The sequence below is a fragment of the Capra hircus genome, chromosome 11, assembly GCF_001704415.2.
Source record: "Capra hircus breed San Clemente chromosome 11, ASM170441v1, whole genome shotgun sequence".
Classification (NCBI taxonomy): domain Eukaryota; kingdom Metazoa; phylum Chordata; class Mammalia; order Artiodactyla; family Bovidae; genus Capra; species Capra hircus.
Genome location: NC_030818.1, coordinates 21,178,607 through 21,196,148, shown reverse-complemented (window position 1 = coordinate 21,196,148; position 17,542 = coordinate 21,178,607). Strand labels below are relative to the sequence as shown.

The window sequence follows — 17,542 nt, the reverse complement described above, 5'->3', positions numbered from 1 at the left end:
CAGGGATCAAACGCAGGTCTCCTGCATTGCAGGCAGATTCTTTACCATCTGAGCCACCAGAAAAGCCCCGTGAAATGCTGTAGTTAATGGTAGATAACATGACTCAGAAATTTAAAACATTTTTTAGAATAGAAAATCAAATGCATATCTAAATGGATCTATTACTTTGAAAGTACTTTTTATGTGTGTTAGCATTGTGTGTCTTATATGACTTCCGGTATTTTTGCCTGAATTAATGATATTAAAAAATCAAAGGATAGAATATAAAGGACTCTAATATTCTGTTGTGTGCTAAGTTGCTTCAGTAGTGTCTGACTGCGGCCCTGTGTACTGTAGCCCGCCAGGCTCCTCTGTCCATGGGCTTCTCCAGGCAAGAATTCTGAAGCGGGTTGCCATTTTCTTCTCCAGGGGATCTTCCCAACCCAGGGTTCGAACCCAGGTCTCCCGCATTGCAGGCAGATTCTTTACCAGCTGAGCCACAAGGGAAGCCCAATAGAGATGGAAGATACTTTGAAAGATTACCCAGAATCCAGCTTTCAGCCTACCCTTAAGTAAAAACCTAGTTATCTTCATGAAAACTTGGCCATTGGCTTTCTTTAATATAGATATAGCTGACCATAGTGAAGAGGAACACTATGAATAAAAAGTATTTGCATTTTTTAATGTATCTATTTTTAAGTCTCTTATTCTTTAAAAACTGTCTCCTCTGCAACCCTTTTTATGTTGGAAATTTTGTGACTAGATTTTTGTTCTATTTAACACAAATGAGACTAAATTTCCAGAGAGGGTGGATTATGCCTCAGTGAATTTTAAATAATGGATATAAGAAATTTGAATAATAAGACCTAATGTTTTATATTTGTTACTTCTGAAATATTTGAGCATTAAGATATTTTAAGTAAATTATTTTTATAAAAATGGTTTGGAGCATTGAATATGTTTACTTTTCATAGGTCATTAGTAGACATACACATGTGTGTGTGTAACCTTTATCAGTTGAAACAAAAAAGAATGTATTATTAATCTTTAAGAAACGCCTCTCGAACATAAGGCTTTTAAAGTGTTGTGTTGGCAAAAAAGTTTGTTTGGGTTTTTCTGTAACATCTTACAAACCCAAATGAACCTTTTGGCTAACCCAATGCTAAAGGATAATAAAGCTCATTGAAAAGTAAGCCTTTGTAAATTACTTTGAATTTTTTATGGTTTTATTTCTCAAGTCTTTTTCACTTTTGATAGAGACTAAGTGTTCTCAAATGTTGCATGAAAACTCTGTTAATATATGTTATTTCTTAACTTCTCTTTGATAGCCACAGATTTATAAGGTTACTGAATTATTGTCACTTATACCTCAGTTAATTGCTTGCTTGAATTATCACCACCTTGTCATATTGATTATTAGTAATTATTAATGACTCAATCTCTGTTAAGACAGACTTTCTGTCTGGCACATGTAGTATCTTTAGCTAGTATTTGAAAATGTGCTTGAGTTCCACTAACATACATTCCTAGTTTTACTCAAAATCTTCACATGTGAATACTGACAAAGTTCTTCATGATACTAATGTTAATTCTGTAGTTAAATTATAAAGGAAAGCAGTTTACAATAATGTTGTACATTACTATTTTGCAAAGGACTTTGATTTTTTTCAGAATGCTTTGACTTTTAATAGCAACCCCATAAAATAAGCAAAGTAGGCATTTTATAACCTCATTTGACAGGAAAAGTGGGACTCAATGAAATAACTTGCCCCAAGTCCACACAGAAAGTAAGAGTCAAATTTTGATCTGAGGCCTTGTATCTTCAACTGCCTTTATACTATATTGCATCCTTCTCTGTAATATTTAAGCATCTTTCTTAAGCATTCCATTGCCGAGAACAGTAATGTGGCAATCTGAAGCCTAAGACCAAATTACACAACTTAAAAAAAAAAATCTCACCTATGTGTCTCCTGCTGTTCCAGGACCTGTGATAGTCAAAAATATAGTTCATATTCCTCATTTCTCAGTAATATTTGTCTGAAAAAATGCACATTGCTGCCTGTCAGAAGGTGTGACATCTTTTCACACTGTTTCTACTTTACTTTTTCTGCTGGCACATGTAGTATCTTTAGCCAGTAATTGAAAGTGCTTGAGTTCCACTGATATATATTTTACTAGTTTTACTCAAAATCTAGGAAAACTAGGTTCCATATTCATACGGGTAGTGATACATATTAGAAGAAAGGGACTTTTAAAAAGAATAATATATTTTATGACAAAACTAAAAACTTAATTGCAGCAGAGTTGAGTCAGTGTTATCTGTATCAATAAAATGGGTTTTATTTTTATCCAGAACTGTTCTGTTAATTCAGATTTGCCTTTTTTAACTTTGCAGCAGTTAGAAGAAAAGAGTGAGGATCAAGAAGACAAAGAATGTTTGAAACAAGCAATAACAGCTTTGCTTAATGTTCAGAGTGGTATGGAAAAAATATGTTCTAAAAGTCTTGCAAAACGAAGACTGAGGTGAATATTTTCACTTTTTTAAAAATAATCCTCCTTTTCACCCTCAATACTGTGGTATAAATTCAGGGATCCCTGGTCCCTCCTCAAGTAAACAATGAAGAAAATACTTTTAGTGACAAGCTTGGTCTTTCAGAGGAAGTGACATCAAAGCCAAGAGAATTTGTTATTGTTTGAAAAACCTTTCATATTTGTGCATTTTCCTTGCATACTCCCAGACAAGACCTCCTGAGAGTCAACTGGTAAGCTAAAGGAGAGATAGAGCAAATGTATTGGGTAGATTTATGTCAACAACATTGTTCTGTCAAAGTAAAATTAGTAGTGGCCTTTATTTTAGGGATTATGTAACTCGAGGCATTAATTCAGATAATACGCTTCCAGTTTCCTAATTATAGTAAGTGCATGGTTTTTAGCTTTAGGTATTGTCTACTTAAACATTTCTAGATAAATTTTTTAATCTCTTACTTTTTTTTTCACTGTATTGGGCTACTTTGTAATACTTGTCATTCTAAATATTTAGTAGCCATGGTAGAAATAATCATTCTGTAGCTAAATATATAGGGTAGATTTTTGTCAATAGTCAGTTGTTCTTTTTAGAGCACTAAAAAAATGTCTCTAATGTGTTGCTTTAGTTTCCAAAATTGTGCAACTTTGTAACACTAATATATTTGGAGAATCAGTGAAAACCTTCACAGTGCAACTTTTAAAAATATACTTTAGCACTGTTGTTTATATTCATGAATTATAGACTCCCTGTCATCTTTGTACTAACAGTGTTTTTTTCCTTTATCCCAGTGAATCTGCATGTCGGTTTTATAGTCAGCAAATGAAGGGGAAACAACTAGCAATCAAGAAAATGAACGAGATTCAGAAGAATATTGATGGTTGGGAGGGAAAAGACATTGGACAGTGTTGCAATGAGTTTATAATGGAAGGAACTCTAACACGTGTAGGAGCCAAACATGAGAGACACATATTTCTCTTTGATGGCTTAATGATTTGCTGTAAATCAAATCATGGGCAGCCAAGACTACCTGGTGCTAGCAATGCAGAATATCGTCTTAAAGAAAAGTTTTTTATGAGAAAGGTACAAATTAATGACAAAGATGACACCAGTGAGTACAAGCATGCTTTTGAAATAATTTTAAAAGATGAAAATAGTGTTATATTTTCTGCCAAGTCAGCTGAAGAGAAGAACAATTGGATGGCAGCACTGATATCTTTACAGTACCGGAGTACCCTGGAAAGAATGCTCGACGTGACCATGCTGCAGGAAGAAAAGGAGGAGCAGATGAGGCTCCCTAGTGCTGACGTTTACAGATTTGCAGAGCCTGACTCTGAGGAAAATATCATATTTGAAGAAAACGTGCAGCCCAAAGCTGGGATTCCAATTATCAAGGCAGGAACCGTTATTAAACTTATAGAGAGGCTCACATACCACATGTATGCAGGTAAGAAGTATGAACTTGCCTGTCACTTTCACTCTCCTCCTTCAGGCTGATATTTCTTTGCTGCACAGGTCATTGTGCCTAAAATAGAAAGCAACCTGACAACAAAAGACCTCCGCATTGTCAGAGTTCATTTTCCTTTGACTAAAAATACTGCCACTTTATAATTCTATGAAGTTCTATCATTTTTCTACCACATTCACATATGTTATTTTTAACTTTACAATCAGAGTTATAAATAAAGTTACTGGGCTAAATTTACCCAGTTAGCCAGTGGCAAAAATAAGACCGAAACTAGTGATAAATTAGTCATCATTAGGATCTAAAAATTGTTTTACTCTTTTCTCTTTCATTACTGGGATTATAAAATAAGTAAAAATTCTAATATATGTTATGTATCCATTACCAAAACTGTACCAGTAGTACAAATATATACAGCATTGCTTTTTCTTAATTTGCATTCCTAAAATTTATTAAATTTAGCAATCCTGGGGTCTTTTAAATTTTCAGGATTTTTTTTACAACTGATATTATTTAGAAAACAATGTACCTTATTACGGCAATTTTTAGAGATAAACATAGGGGTTTGGAGGTTTCCTAGAGTATTGGAGACATGTTTGTCTCTAAGTGGGCTGAATCAAATATAATGTTTGGAAGGTAAGGAACAAATGTAATGACCGATTATTTAATTTTATTTCTTCTAATAAGGTAACAGATGATACTCCGGTTTTCTTCAGCTTCCCTACATAGTAGGAATTTTGAGGATTATAAAATACTGTGGAAAGAGCACTAAATTTAGATTCACACCCTCACTCTATCACAGTTCCTTAAGGTTTCAGAAGTAGCATAGTTTCCATCTCAAAAGTCAACATCACAACAGCTATCGTAGAATATTGTTGGAAAGAATAAATGAAATACTATAGGTGAAAGCTCTTTATAAACTTATTTTCAAAGAGTGCTTTTATTACAAAGATGTATAAAATCAAACATAACTCTTACAAGTGCTGGTCTTAAAATAGTTGAATGTATAAGTTAACCTCCATCTCCAGACTTTTTGCTTAAATATATTTCTATCTCTAGGATACGTGTGTTTCTGGGGAAATTTCTCCAGCTTTTAAAGTTCTTCAAATGGGCTCTTAGTTCTCTCTGGAAACTATTCTGGCACCAGTTCAATTAAACTTTTAAGAATATCCGTTAACTGTAATCCACTGTAATAAAGATGAATGTTATTCAACACTGTTAATCTGTTTAATTTATTGATTACCTGGTCAGAACTACTCATATGGCCTGGAAACTCTCAGGGCCAGCTTGCAAAAGAGTAAAATTATGATTCTGTTTCTGTGATCTCAAAGCATGTTATAAATATGATCTCTTTCATTATCTCCACATGTCTGGTATAAATAAGCCTGTGTTTTGTTTTTAGTTTTTATTTGGCCTCAATTTAGTAGTTCTTTTCTAATATTTTCTGTTGTAAAATAATAGTGTTTTTTTTTTCCCCATAGGTAATTTTAAAAGCAGTTTAGGCTCTTTAAGCATATGCCATTTGGTAGTAAGCAGGCAGTAACTGAAACATGTTGACTATAACAAAAAAAGCCTCTGGGATTTTTACTCTTTTTAGTAAAATTGATTTTATTAATTAATCAATTTTACTATTGATTTTTCACTTAGAAACTTATGTAGTCATTATATTCATTTTGCTGACACAAAAATAAAAAATCCAGGTATAGAAAATTTAAATAAGCTGCCTAGGATTTTGCATGAAAAATAAATACATTATTCTGTCATCTTCTTTTACATGTGAAACTAATTTTGATACGTGCAATTTCAGTAGTAAATATGACCCATCTATTTAGCTGATCACCATCAACTTCTTTAAGATCTAGAATACAGCTTAAAAACTATTCAATTACCAGAAATTTATGGTTGCAAAAGACTTATTTCTTTGGTCCTTCTTAAGGGATTTTTAAGGATGTGAAAGTTCAAATTGTTCTTCTTGCCACATTATTCTGATTCTTGTATCTTAGAAGATTCACAGAAATTTTTAGCCTAAACATTCTAAAGCATTCATCATTTTACTTTAAATACCTTTGTTTTGGGTTCTTAGACTACTGAGAGTGTAATTAATCCTTAGCTTCTTATCTGTGTTTGTGAGACAGAAGCACTACTCTTTTTTCTTCTGTAGAGCAGTACAAGTGGCAGGTGCTAAAGATTTACTAGTGTTTCCTATCAAGTCACGTGGTATTTGATTTAGAAAATATTTTCAAATTTCAAATTTTTTAATATAATTGTTTTCCTTAAAGCGCTACTGTTAGTGATAAAAATATTCTTTACTGCTTGCTTTATTTCACAGAACTAACTTATGATTATTAATAAGTAGTTATAGTGCTACAATTAAATATTTCTTTTCTAGAGACCTATTCTTTTATTTATTTTTTGAATAAAGATACTTTAAAACAAACAAAACTTAACAAGCATAGCTGATAGTTTTTCTTTAGTCTTGGCAATCTTCTCCTTAATATACACAGTGCTCACCAAATCTATAGACATAGTACATTTGCTATGGTGTTTTATTAGTTATTTTTGATAGTCACCCTCATTTATATTAATCTTTAGCTTTTGAATAGAATAATTTAATTTTACTTCTAATTAATATGCACTCAGCTTTCTAGATTTATAGAACTTTGTAAAGTTAAGTGTATCCAAGTTTAAATTGACAAGATCTTTTTACTTTTTTAAAATGTTAAAGTTTTTTTAAAAATTCCTTTCATTAATTTTCTTGAGGAATAAAAAGCCAGTGTTGGGTTTAAAGTATTATAGCTAAGTTTTTTTTGACATTTTTCTTTTCTATTTTATTTTGAAGATTAATAGAATATTTTAACTTATGCCATAAATATATTACTAGTGTAACTAAAATCCACAAGCAGCTTTCATGAACTGTGATTTACCGTATATACCAATAAGTATTAATTACTAGCTTATTTGACTTCTGTAAGGTCTATGATAAATGTATTACCGGCAACATAGAATGTGTTTTTAATAGACCATGTACGAACTTGTAAAACATTCAAGCAGCTATTTTTTAAGACCTTTTCCAGCTTAATTGGACTCTGAGTCCTCACACAGTGATAATGGATTAACCATTTGTTTTAAGAACTGTTGGTCTGCTCTATTTAATTTTGGTTCAGTAGTTTGATAGGTATTTTTTATCAGAACATACAGTGTAAGTTGTGGCTTGTACTGAAACAAAAGCTAAAAGTTAGATTGCATGTTTTTATTATGTTGTATAGAATTGTAATAGAAGACATTGGCTGTAATACATGAGGAAAATCCAGTAACTAATAAGCACTACTTAGAGACGTTTTTTAGATTATAGCTTGGTCAGACATTGTCATCGAAAAACAGAAAAGTCGTCTAACCTTCCTTAATTCGGACTTCACTGTGGCTTCAGTCAACTGGCTCACTCAGATGTTTTACAGTAATTTATAAAACAGAGCTATAGATCTCAAATGCTCAGTCGTTCACTTTATAGACCCAAACCCAAGGCCTTGAAGGTTATGTGACTTGCCAGAAATCCTATCAGTTAATTGCAGGAAAGAGTATGAGAAATCAGGTTTCTTGACTCTTTAAATATAGAGTTTATTTTCTGCCATGTTACACTGACTCATACAAGGTGAATTTTTTTCATTTTTAGATTATAGTATAATTTTTATTACGTATATTGAACAGTCAAAATAGAATTACTTGCTTGGTTTGAATTACCAGGAATATAAATGGCTCTTCACTTCTGGGCAAACATGGGTTTACTATGAAGATAGAGTCAGAGTACGGTTTTTTTCTTATTGAAATAGGTAATAAATTCTAACTATGGATAACTTCTATTTTAATACATAGATTTTAGTTTATAGTTACATGTTGGTCATTATAATTTTTTAGTTTTTAACAAAATCCAATCTATTGGTGTTACTTGCTGTGTAAATTTAGGTGAATTGGAAAGTGCTTAATTGTTGTTCAAAAGATTACAACAGAGTCTTATGTAGAATTTAATATATGGTGCTGCAGATCCAGTGTTTCTGGGCATAGCAGTAATTTGCTAACTACATCAGAACTTCAGAATTCATCTGAAATGGTGTGGGGGGAAATTGTCTTGTTAGATGTATCATTCTGGATCTGGCAAGGAAATGAAGAGACCTTTATTTACAATAAGAAAACACAAAGCAATATGCATAAAAAAGAGGAGATGAAAGTAGGAATTTCAGTTCTATTCAAGAGTCACAGGAAATAATTTAGTATAAATTCATTATTGAGACTTTGAAACAACATGTGTAAAGAAACATTTGGAGATGGTGTGTCTGGTTTTGATAGTCTTTTTTAGAGAAATGAGATGACTTTGAGGTAGGGGGTCTCTTTAGATCTGACATTATATAAAAAGAACTTTTCATTTTAAAGTGTGGGAAAAAGGGGTTTCCCATACATGGTGAACTTCGATTTTAAAGAAAATGATATTAAAAAAGCTTAAGCCAGTTCATATTTTTCTTTAAAATATTTACTGCTATTTTAGGCCCTCATATAGAAAATTTGCAAAAAAAAAAACTGCATTAGATTTCTTTGAAGTTTGTGTTCTCTATAAGCGCCGTTTGGGTGTTTTAGCTCTTAAAAAAAACTTTTGAACAATTTTTGATCTATAGGGCAGTGCGGTACTATTTTTAAACTCTGATTTTTTTTTTAAGTGTTTGTGCGTCAGCATAGCGTCTGTTTCCTTTTTTAAGGAATTCAAGAGTGATTGTTTATAAATCCTTGTTGAGGAGCTTATTGTTTCTTGTGGCATTTTAAATGGCTATATTAAAGGGAGAATTATCACATGAACAGACATCCTGATTAACAGTGTTTCACTATGGTGGTTGGGGGAGGGGTGTTTACATAAATAACTCTATGTAACAAATATTTCATAAATGTATTGACCTTGCCAATAAAAATGTGTTGAAAAAAAGGATTAAGTTTTTCACCTCAAATGTAATATGCTGTATTCTGAACATTATAGTAATTATATTCTGATTTCATAAGATTTTCAAGAAATGTACAATAAAATATTATGGAAGAATAGCTTTAGAGTGAGAGAGACAGGCAGCTAAAGACTAGCAGAAAATAGGAGATATCTTATTTGAAATAACCTGGACCTAGACAAGGGACACGATGGTAAACTTGGAAGATAATTTGTACATACAGAGAGGCTGGGTAGACAGAGGGAAGGGAAGCAGAGCAGGGTAGAAATCTTAGTACAGGGCTTTGAGAGTCAAGTGGAAAAGAGTGTTAGCTAAAATGAAGAAAAACCACAGAGGACATTTCTACCATTGGTCATGTTGAAATACACTAGGATTTATGTTTGAGAAAGAAGTTTGTGGAATTAAATCCACTAGCAAGAAACAAAAAGAGGAGAATATCAAAATAGTTGATTTTCATTTTCTCCACAAATACCTGTGCTTACGTGTTAAAACCGAATCAGCATAGCATGGCTGATGTATTTTTAATGCATTTGCCTTCCATCTGTCTCTGAAACATCATTTTGTAATATAGGGAGATAACTGTTGCTCTACAACCATCAGAGGCAGTGTAAAACTTAGCTTCTATCATTGTCTGATAAATGTTAAGTAGGTACTTTGTTTTTCTACAATATTACATAACCTGTCCTTATTGATGGGTGTTTTTTGAGTATCTAATTATCTTGGGCTTTCCTATCATCAGTAAGATAAAGGTCTCCAGTGGTTAGTGTAGCATTATATGTGTTACTGTCACTGAAACAGGGAAATCAATAGAAATAAAAACGGCATCTGGAATGTGATAGTTTGTGTTAAAATTTCAAGTATAGATGTTATGTCCTTCCTTAATATAAGTTTTTCATTCATTAGCAGTTTTCTGTGGCTTTCGACTAAAAATAGAGCTGGAATTAATTCAAGCCTGGGAATATATGCAGCCTTTAAGATGTTGTTTGAAAGTATTTAAAGTTTCGCCAGATTTTCTTGGTTTATTTTTAGCTTCTGCTGGTTTTTCCTTTTGGCAAGTCTGCTCTAATTTCTAATCAGGCTAAAAACAACTTAAACTTGAGTCACTTCAGAAGTTAATACAACAGTGATGCTTGTGGGAGTGTTTATTTCACCGCCAGCTCGAAAAACTCCTCTTCTGAGTACAGTGTACAGGAAGGTACAGCTGCTCCTTCCTAAAATCTGGAAGAAGGCTTAACAAGAATTACAGAATCACAATTAGACTGCTAATTTTTCAATGACTTCAGTGCCTTTAACCAAGATTAGCAGTTCACAGCTTTATTCTGAATTAATAATTTCTATAAATTTCTATAGTGACTATATAACTCGTGGATTCACTCGTAGATCTCACAGCTTTGGAAACCTTAACAAAATCCTTTAATACAGGGAGGTTATGTGATATGGGAGAAAAAAGCAATAAATCAGAAAACACACCATCCAGATTCCAATTGCATTTCTGTCACTCCACTGTGTGACTTTAGATAACTCTCAGTTACTTCTCTCCTATGTAGAAAGGGACAAACAGCAGCAACCCTGCTCCCTTAACAGAAATGATATGGAATGAATGATGTGAATGCTCTTTGAATTCATTACGTAACAGACACCAGGAATTGATGTGATCCCTTTTGACTGATGTGGCAGTGGGACACACCATTCCTGTCCCAGCATCTTCATTAGTTAGTAGAGTACTAAAATGGCCAGAAGCTTTGGTATAAGCTGAAAAGACTGTTTTAAAATAGTTTACCTTTAAAAGTAGCCAACTTTGTTTAAAACATACTTTAATTTACTTAGAGCTTTCTTTTTTTGTTTTTCAACTTAAAAGTAGCTTTGATATCCCACAAATTTTTAGCCTTACCTTAGGTGGAATTTGAGAAAAAATGGACCTGGATATTGATTTTAGACTTTTAGACTAAACTTTTGTTTTAAAAAAGGGAGAAAGTGAAAGTGAAGTCGCTCAGTCATGTCCGACTCTTTGCGACCCCATGGACTGTATAGCCTACCAGGCTCCTCTCTCCATGGGATTCTCCAGGCAAGAGTACTGGAGTGGGTTGCCCTAAAGGGAGATATCACCCTTAATTTTGACTGCTCAGGGATATTTGGAGCACTCTGTACTAAGGTCTGGCTCAGTATCTCTACAGTGGCCACTACTTTTGCTTCCTAAATATATGATGTTTTGAGTAGCCTCACCTTACATATAGATTTGCAGAACAGGAAGAAGATTCTTGGAAGGGAGGACTGTGATGAAACCGATATAAATCTCTGTTTTAAAATCTTGTACAGCCTTCTGTTTTAAAATCTTTTCTTCTGGTTGAGACATTAGTCTTTAACGTTTGAGGAACTCTGTAACTGAAGACAAACAATAAAATACCAACAGAGAGGAAATTACTAAAGGATTGTATCTGTTTAAATTACTTTTATCAGTAACCCACACTAGCCTCAGAAGGTATGAAGCTAAAGGAGAAGAGGGGATTTAAAATGAATATATTTTATTATGTAAGTTTTTCTGTAACTTAAAGTATTATAATCTTAAATTCAGGGTTGTCAGATATTTAAATTAGTTCATTAGTTCCACATATACCAGTATATTGGAAATAGAGTTTTATGATAAATCCATGAATTTTATTTTGGCAGGTGGGAAATTAGTTATTTTACTTTCAGGCTAAATTTAGGGTGATTCTTAATCAGACAAAAATTAAACTAAATAGAGGTTTTCCATGCAAATAAATTCTGATTCTTGCTACATTCTATGCTAATAAAAGACATAGTATTTCTTATAAAGAACCCACAGTATGTAGTCTAACAAAAATTAATTTAGTTGCTACTCTTAATAAATTTATCATTAAATTAGAGCTTACCATTCCATACTGATGTGAGATAGGAAAAGGATACTCCCAATAAAAAACGCAAGTTAATGAATTCTCCCCTCCTCCTCCTTAAAGACTCTGAACACCTAAACGTGGGCCTTGATGAAATTCAAGTTACAATGACTGGTGAGTGGCTTTTTCCCCATTATGGGAAGCTGTCCCCCAGCCACCAGGTCTCTTGTGCTGCCGACAGCAGCCTTTCTCCACAGGTTGGGAGAATACTGTCAGAGATTGGAATAGGCAGGTCACACTCAGTCAGCTGCTTACTTTACGATGAATGAAAAGCAGTTGAAGACTCATGCTCTTATGGAGAAACTCTGATTGTGTCTGTGTGTATGCTCACTCAGTCTTGTCCAACCTTTAGCCACCAGGAAAGCCCCCTCATTGTGTCTATTTGCAGTGCAAGTAATTAAAAGTTGTTGTAAACAGAGCCAAATCAACATATTCTCATACATTTAATAGTTTTAATAACTTACAGGTGTTTATTTATAAGCATCTTTTAGCGGTTTTAATTAAGACCTCTAGCAAACAAAACAATTTAGAAACTGAATTTAACCTAATCAACGACATTATAAGATCTAATCTCCAGTTGAATGCTCTGTTGGCATGATTTAAAGAAATCTAGATAACTGATCCTAGATAAATTAGTCTGGATGGCAGGAAAAAGTAATGGGTTATTGCTGTGGCCTTTGTGTTTTTTGAGAGAGAGAAACCACCTGATGATGCTCTGAGATCCAGGTAGCATGTAGAAACTTGCTTCTGTGCTCTGCCTTTCTTCCCTTTGCATTTCTGCGGTCAATAATGAGTTTTAATATCAGCTAGTCAGAGTGTGCAGAGGTCAAGAAACAAGTTGATGTAAAACTTTAGTGTTGATGATATTTCCACTACTTTAGGAAGAAACTAAAGCTAGTAATTGATTACAAAGTCCAAAGCACCCTGTGTGGTCAAAACACTCTCAGACTTTAAAAGTTGACTATTTGATCTCTTTTGGAAATGTAAATAATAATTTTAATCATTCTTCATAAAAGATTTTAATAAGATATTTTTCCTTTTTCTTCATAGATCCCAATTTTGTTCGGACATTTCTTACAACATATAGATCCTTTTGTAAACCTCAAGAACTACTGAGTCTTATAATAGAAAGGTCTGTCATTTTAAAATGTTTAAGTTCTTTGTTCATTTTTTTAATGAGATTGAGCTAAGGTATAGAAATATTTTGAATGAGCTTTACATTTTAGTGCAAGAATACTTTAAGAAGAAAATATCTTGGAAGACCATTTGTTTTATATTACTATGTTAGTCTTGATTATTTAAACATATTTTTACATGGAAACTCAGTATGTGAAATTTCAAATTTATAGAATTAACCAGGTTAAAGAACTATAAAAATGTAGAATTTAGGCTCTGGAAATTGAATTTTTAATGATTTAAATGTTCTAAATAGAAATTTTTTAATATACCGCATGTTGAGGAGAATGGAATGAACAAGTGCTATAATCAAGAGAAGTGTTTCTAACCAAAGAGCACTCAACTTTTCAAAACTTACCATTAAAAAGGTTTATGTTGGATTATTTAGAGTAATTACACAAGCCCAAAATTAATATCATGCCCTTAACTTTATAATCATACCTATTTTTTAGACATTGCATATATTCTTTATTCCTTATTACATTTCTAGTTAGTTTTATTTATCTTGGCAAGTATTCATTTCTTTTTAAAAAATTAGTCTTTACACTATAGATACCTCACTTTTTTCACTGTTGTGTATATCCTTAGTAATTTTTACAGCGCTTTCTTAATTGTGCTGACTAGTGAAAAGATTTGTAGTTTTCTGTTGGCATAATTTGATATAATTGATCTTTTCATTAGTTTGTTCTGTTTTATGTTAGGTTTGAAATTCCAGAGCCTGAGCCAACAGAAGCTGATCGCATCGCTATAGAGAATGGAGACCAACCCTTGAGTGCAGAACTAAAAAGATTTAGAAAAGAATATATACAGCCTGTGCAGCTGCGGTAAGCATTAAAATAAATAAGTAAATAAGTCTTTGTTGAACTTTTGTTTCACAGTTAAAGTAAATAAGATCTTTCCTAAGCAAGGAGGAAGTAACATGTAAAATGAATGAAGTAAAGAGAAATTATCAGAAATTACTGTATAAGTGTTAATTAAAATAGAATTTTGAAGGTGGTAAGCCACTTAGAAGATTAAAGTTGACCCTGGAACACCCTGGGGGTTAGGGACACTGACCCTCAGCAGAGTAGAAAATCCAGTTTTACAATCACCCGTACATCCACAGATTGAACCACCTGCCTAGGGTGTAGTACTGTGGTATAGATTTAGTGGGGGAAAAAAATTATAAATGGAGCCATGCAGTTCAAACCCTGTTATTCAAGGGTCATCTGTATTTAATTTGTTGAGTTACTGTGTTTTCATTTATACCTCTCATTGTGATGAATGTTTATGTTTGAGTTCCCATGTAAGTCAGTGCTTCTTCTGTGTTACTACCATAGAGTATTAAATGTATGTCGGCACTGGGTAGAGCACCACTTCTATGATTTTGAAAGAGATGCAGATCTTTTGCAGCGAATGGAGGAATTTATTGGAACCGTAAGAGGTATGTTTCTTTTTTTAAGTGCCTTAGTTTTATATCTAATGAAAGTATGGTGACTACCAGCTAACATCACTACTCACTGTAGTTTAGAGGTATTTATAATAATGCCAGCATAACCAACTGGAAAAGTTAAAATTTTTTCATCAAATCTTTTTGACCTACAAATTGTTTAATAATGATCCTGTTGATCTAGTGAATTGTCGTTTAGTAAATCTACTGATTATTTTGGAATTGGGTAGAAAGAATCTCAATTTCTGCTGTTTTTACACATCTGAAAGTATGTGTACCACAGGACAATTAGGAACTGTTGCAGTAACACCACAATGGAGGTTGACTGGGAATCAGTGCGTAATATATCAGAGAATCAGCAGAGTATATTGAACTGAGACCTGAGAAACAAGAGTTCTCTTCTGAACACTGCCACTTGTTAGATAAATGACTGGGTGAAATAATTTTGATTCTTTAGACTTCAGTAACATAATGAGCTAGAATTGATGATCTCCAGTTCCCCTTTTAGTTCTAAAGATGTCCTTGACAAACTTGTTTCTATTTCCACTGTACACTTTAAATGAGAATCGAAAAATAAAGGATTAAATAATAGTACTTTCATGCCTAGTACAAAACAAAGCCACATGAAAAACACACAAAAGGAAGGAGTCAGTCCTATGGCACTGTTTGGTTTATAAAATGCAGTTTGTTAGGTTAACGGCTAACGTTGTATGGTCTATCATTATAAATCTTATTTGTGTAAGATAGTGTTTTTGGAGAGGATTATAAAATAATATTTTGAACTAAAGTTTAGAACAATAGAAGTGAAAATTTTCTGCAAATAAATTACTTTCTCATTTTATTTATAAAGGATGTGGAAGAATATATACCAAACTATTAACAAATGGTTAGCCACATGAAGAAAAATGAGACTGGGATAGGAAACAGGGAAATGGTAAAGGGGAACTTCATTTTTAAATTTTGGTTGTATGAACTTTTTATAACAAAGATCTTCAGGTATCATTTATATGATTTTAAACTATTTTTTTTTAATAAAATATTGAGTAAAATATTTAAATGTTACTTTTCATATAATGTTATTTCAGGTAAAGCAATGAAAAAATGGGTTGAATCCATCACTAAAATAATCCAAAGGAAAAAAATTGCAAGAGACAATGGGCCAGGTCATAATATTACATTTCAGAGTTCACCTCCTACGGTTGAGTGGCACATAAGCAGACCTGGGCACATCGAGACTTTTGACCTGCTTACCTTACACCCAATAGAAATTGCTCGACAACTCACTTTACTTGAATCAGATCTATATCGGTATGTAATTTGATGTTCAAGCTGAAAACTCCTTTCAAATGAGTTAACTTTAAAAATGAAATCTGATTTCTGGCTTGTAAGATTATTATAAGACATAATGAGATAGTACACCAGGTGTCTTGTAATAAGGCCTTCTGTATAGAAGACGCCTCTTCTTTTACTCCTTGATCACCTTTGCCCTATCTGGGCTTATAACTTCTCTCTCTATGCAGTCGCCCCAGTCAGTGAATCTACTAAATTCATTTGTTGTCGTATCCTCGGGCAACTTTAATCTTCTTGTGTGACTTACTCCTCTGCTGCTTAGTTTCCTCAAGAGGAAATGGAGTTAATGATGGCACCTACTCCTAGAGCTGTTGTGCAAGGTTTAGAATAGTCCGTATATTTATAGCATTTTGCTATAAATACACTGCCCCACACAGAGTAAGGGCGCGGTGAGTTAGATAGCACCATTGTCATTATGAACTTCAGTCATGGCCATTTAACCTTTTTTAGTTTTTATACATTGATAGAGCTGCTAATCTCAAAAAACATGCCTGTTTCTAGTTTTAAATTTAGACTTTTTAGATTTCAAGCTGTTTATTTTTTTAATAACTAAATGGAAAAGGAAACTAAATGTATAGCTTTCCCATCAAAGATCATCACTATTCCCAAAATCAGTGTTAGAACCTTTTGTTTTTCTTTTCCAAGACTCTTCCTAAGAGAGTTTTTCCCCTTCCTTGAAGGGGTGAGGGGTGAGATTTATGAATTGCAGTAATTACTATACCCTCAGTTATTCTATCATTATTTAAAAGAGTTATCCCAAACTACTTTCTTACCCTGATTTGTTAGATAATATTTATAAGTGCTGGGAAAGACACTGTGAAGAAATTCCACCCATGCCCAAAGCAAAATACTGCTCTAAAGCAATAAAAAGAGTACACAGGTACATGCATACAAAATTTTTTAAAATCAATAGAAAAAATGCAATATTATAATGCTTTTGTTTTACCTTGTTTTCATAAACCTTTTATCTCACTTACTTGATAAAACAGTATACTAGAGGGAAAAGTATCATGTAGAATTATGTCTTGATGATTTTAGAGCTGTACAGCCATCAGAATTAGTTGGAAGTGTGTGGACAAAAGAAGACAAAGAAATTAATTCTCCTAATCTCCTGAAAATGATCCGGCATACCACTAATCTCACTCTGTGGTTTGAGAAGTAAGTCTTACCGGTCTTCTTAATTTCGCAACAGTCAGTTATGTTGTAAATTTCACTGCAGTTCTGTTTCCGTGTCTCATGTGTTTGTTGCTGTTCCTCTGTTCTGTCTTTCTTCGACAGTTAGTGAATATTTTTCTAAAACAGCATTTTAAGTGTGGTGGTGGTTGTTGTTAATGATTGCCTTTTAGGTTTGCCACATTCATCATAACAGAATTAGTTTCAGATTATACCTGAATTCCAGTGATATATAAAAAAGTTACTCCTCTATAGTTCTGTTCACTTGGAGAAGGCAATGGCACCCCACTCCAGTCCTCTTGCCTGGAAAATTCCATGGACAGCCTGGTAGGCTGCGGTCCATGGGGTTGCGAACAGTTGGACACGACTGAGCGACTTCACTTTCACTTTTCACTTTCATGCATTGGAGAAGGAAATGGCAACACACTCCAGTGTTCTTGCCTGGAGAATCCCCGGGACGGGGGAGCCTGGTGGGCTACCGTCTATGGGATCACATGGAGCCGGACACGACTGACGCGACTCAGCAGCAGCAGCAGCAGCTCTATTCGCTGCGCC

General features: G+C 33.4%; 1 protein-coding gene across 2 annotated transcripts in view; it reads left to right on the top strand.

Moving 5' to 3' along the window:
• The window catches only part of SOS1 (SOS Ras/Rac guanine nucleotide exchange factor 1), a 130,804-nt gene that overhangs the window by 83,983 nt on the left and 29,279 nt on the right, over nucleotides 1–17,542 (top strand). For both annotated transcript variants that reach the window (XM_018055149.1, XM_018055148.1), the window contains exons 9-15: nucleotides 2,375–2,502; nucleotides 3,295–3,950; nucleotides 12,910–12,991; nucleotides 13,737–13,859; nucleotides 14,355–14,458; nucleotides 15,550–15,772; nucleotides 16,853–16,972. In XM_018055149.1, coding sequence (XP_017910638.1) covers nucleotides 2,375–2,502; nucleotides 3,295–3,950; nucleotides 12,910–12,991; nucleotides 13,737–13,859; nucleotides 14,355–14,458; nucleotides 15,550–15,772; nucleotides 16,853–16,972 — 1,436 coding nt within the window. The remainder of the gene's footprint in view (nucleotides 1–2,374; nucleotides 2,503–3,294; nucleotides 3,951–12,909; nucleotides 12,992–13,736; nucleotides 13,860–14,354; nucleotides 14,459–15,549; nucleotides 15,773–16,852; nucleotides 16,973–17,542) is intronic.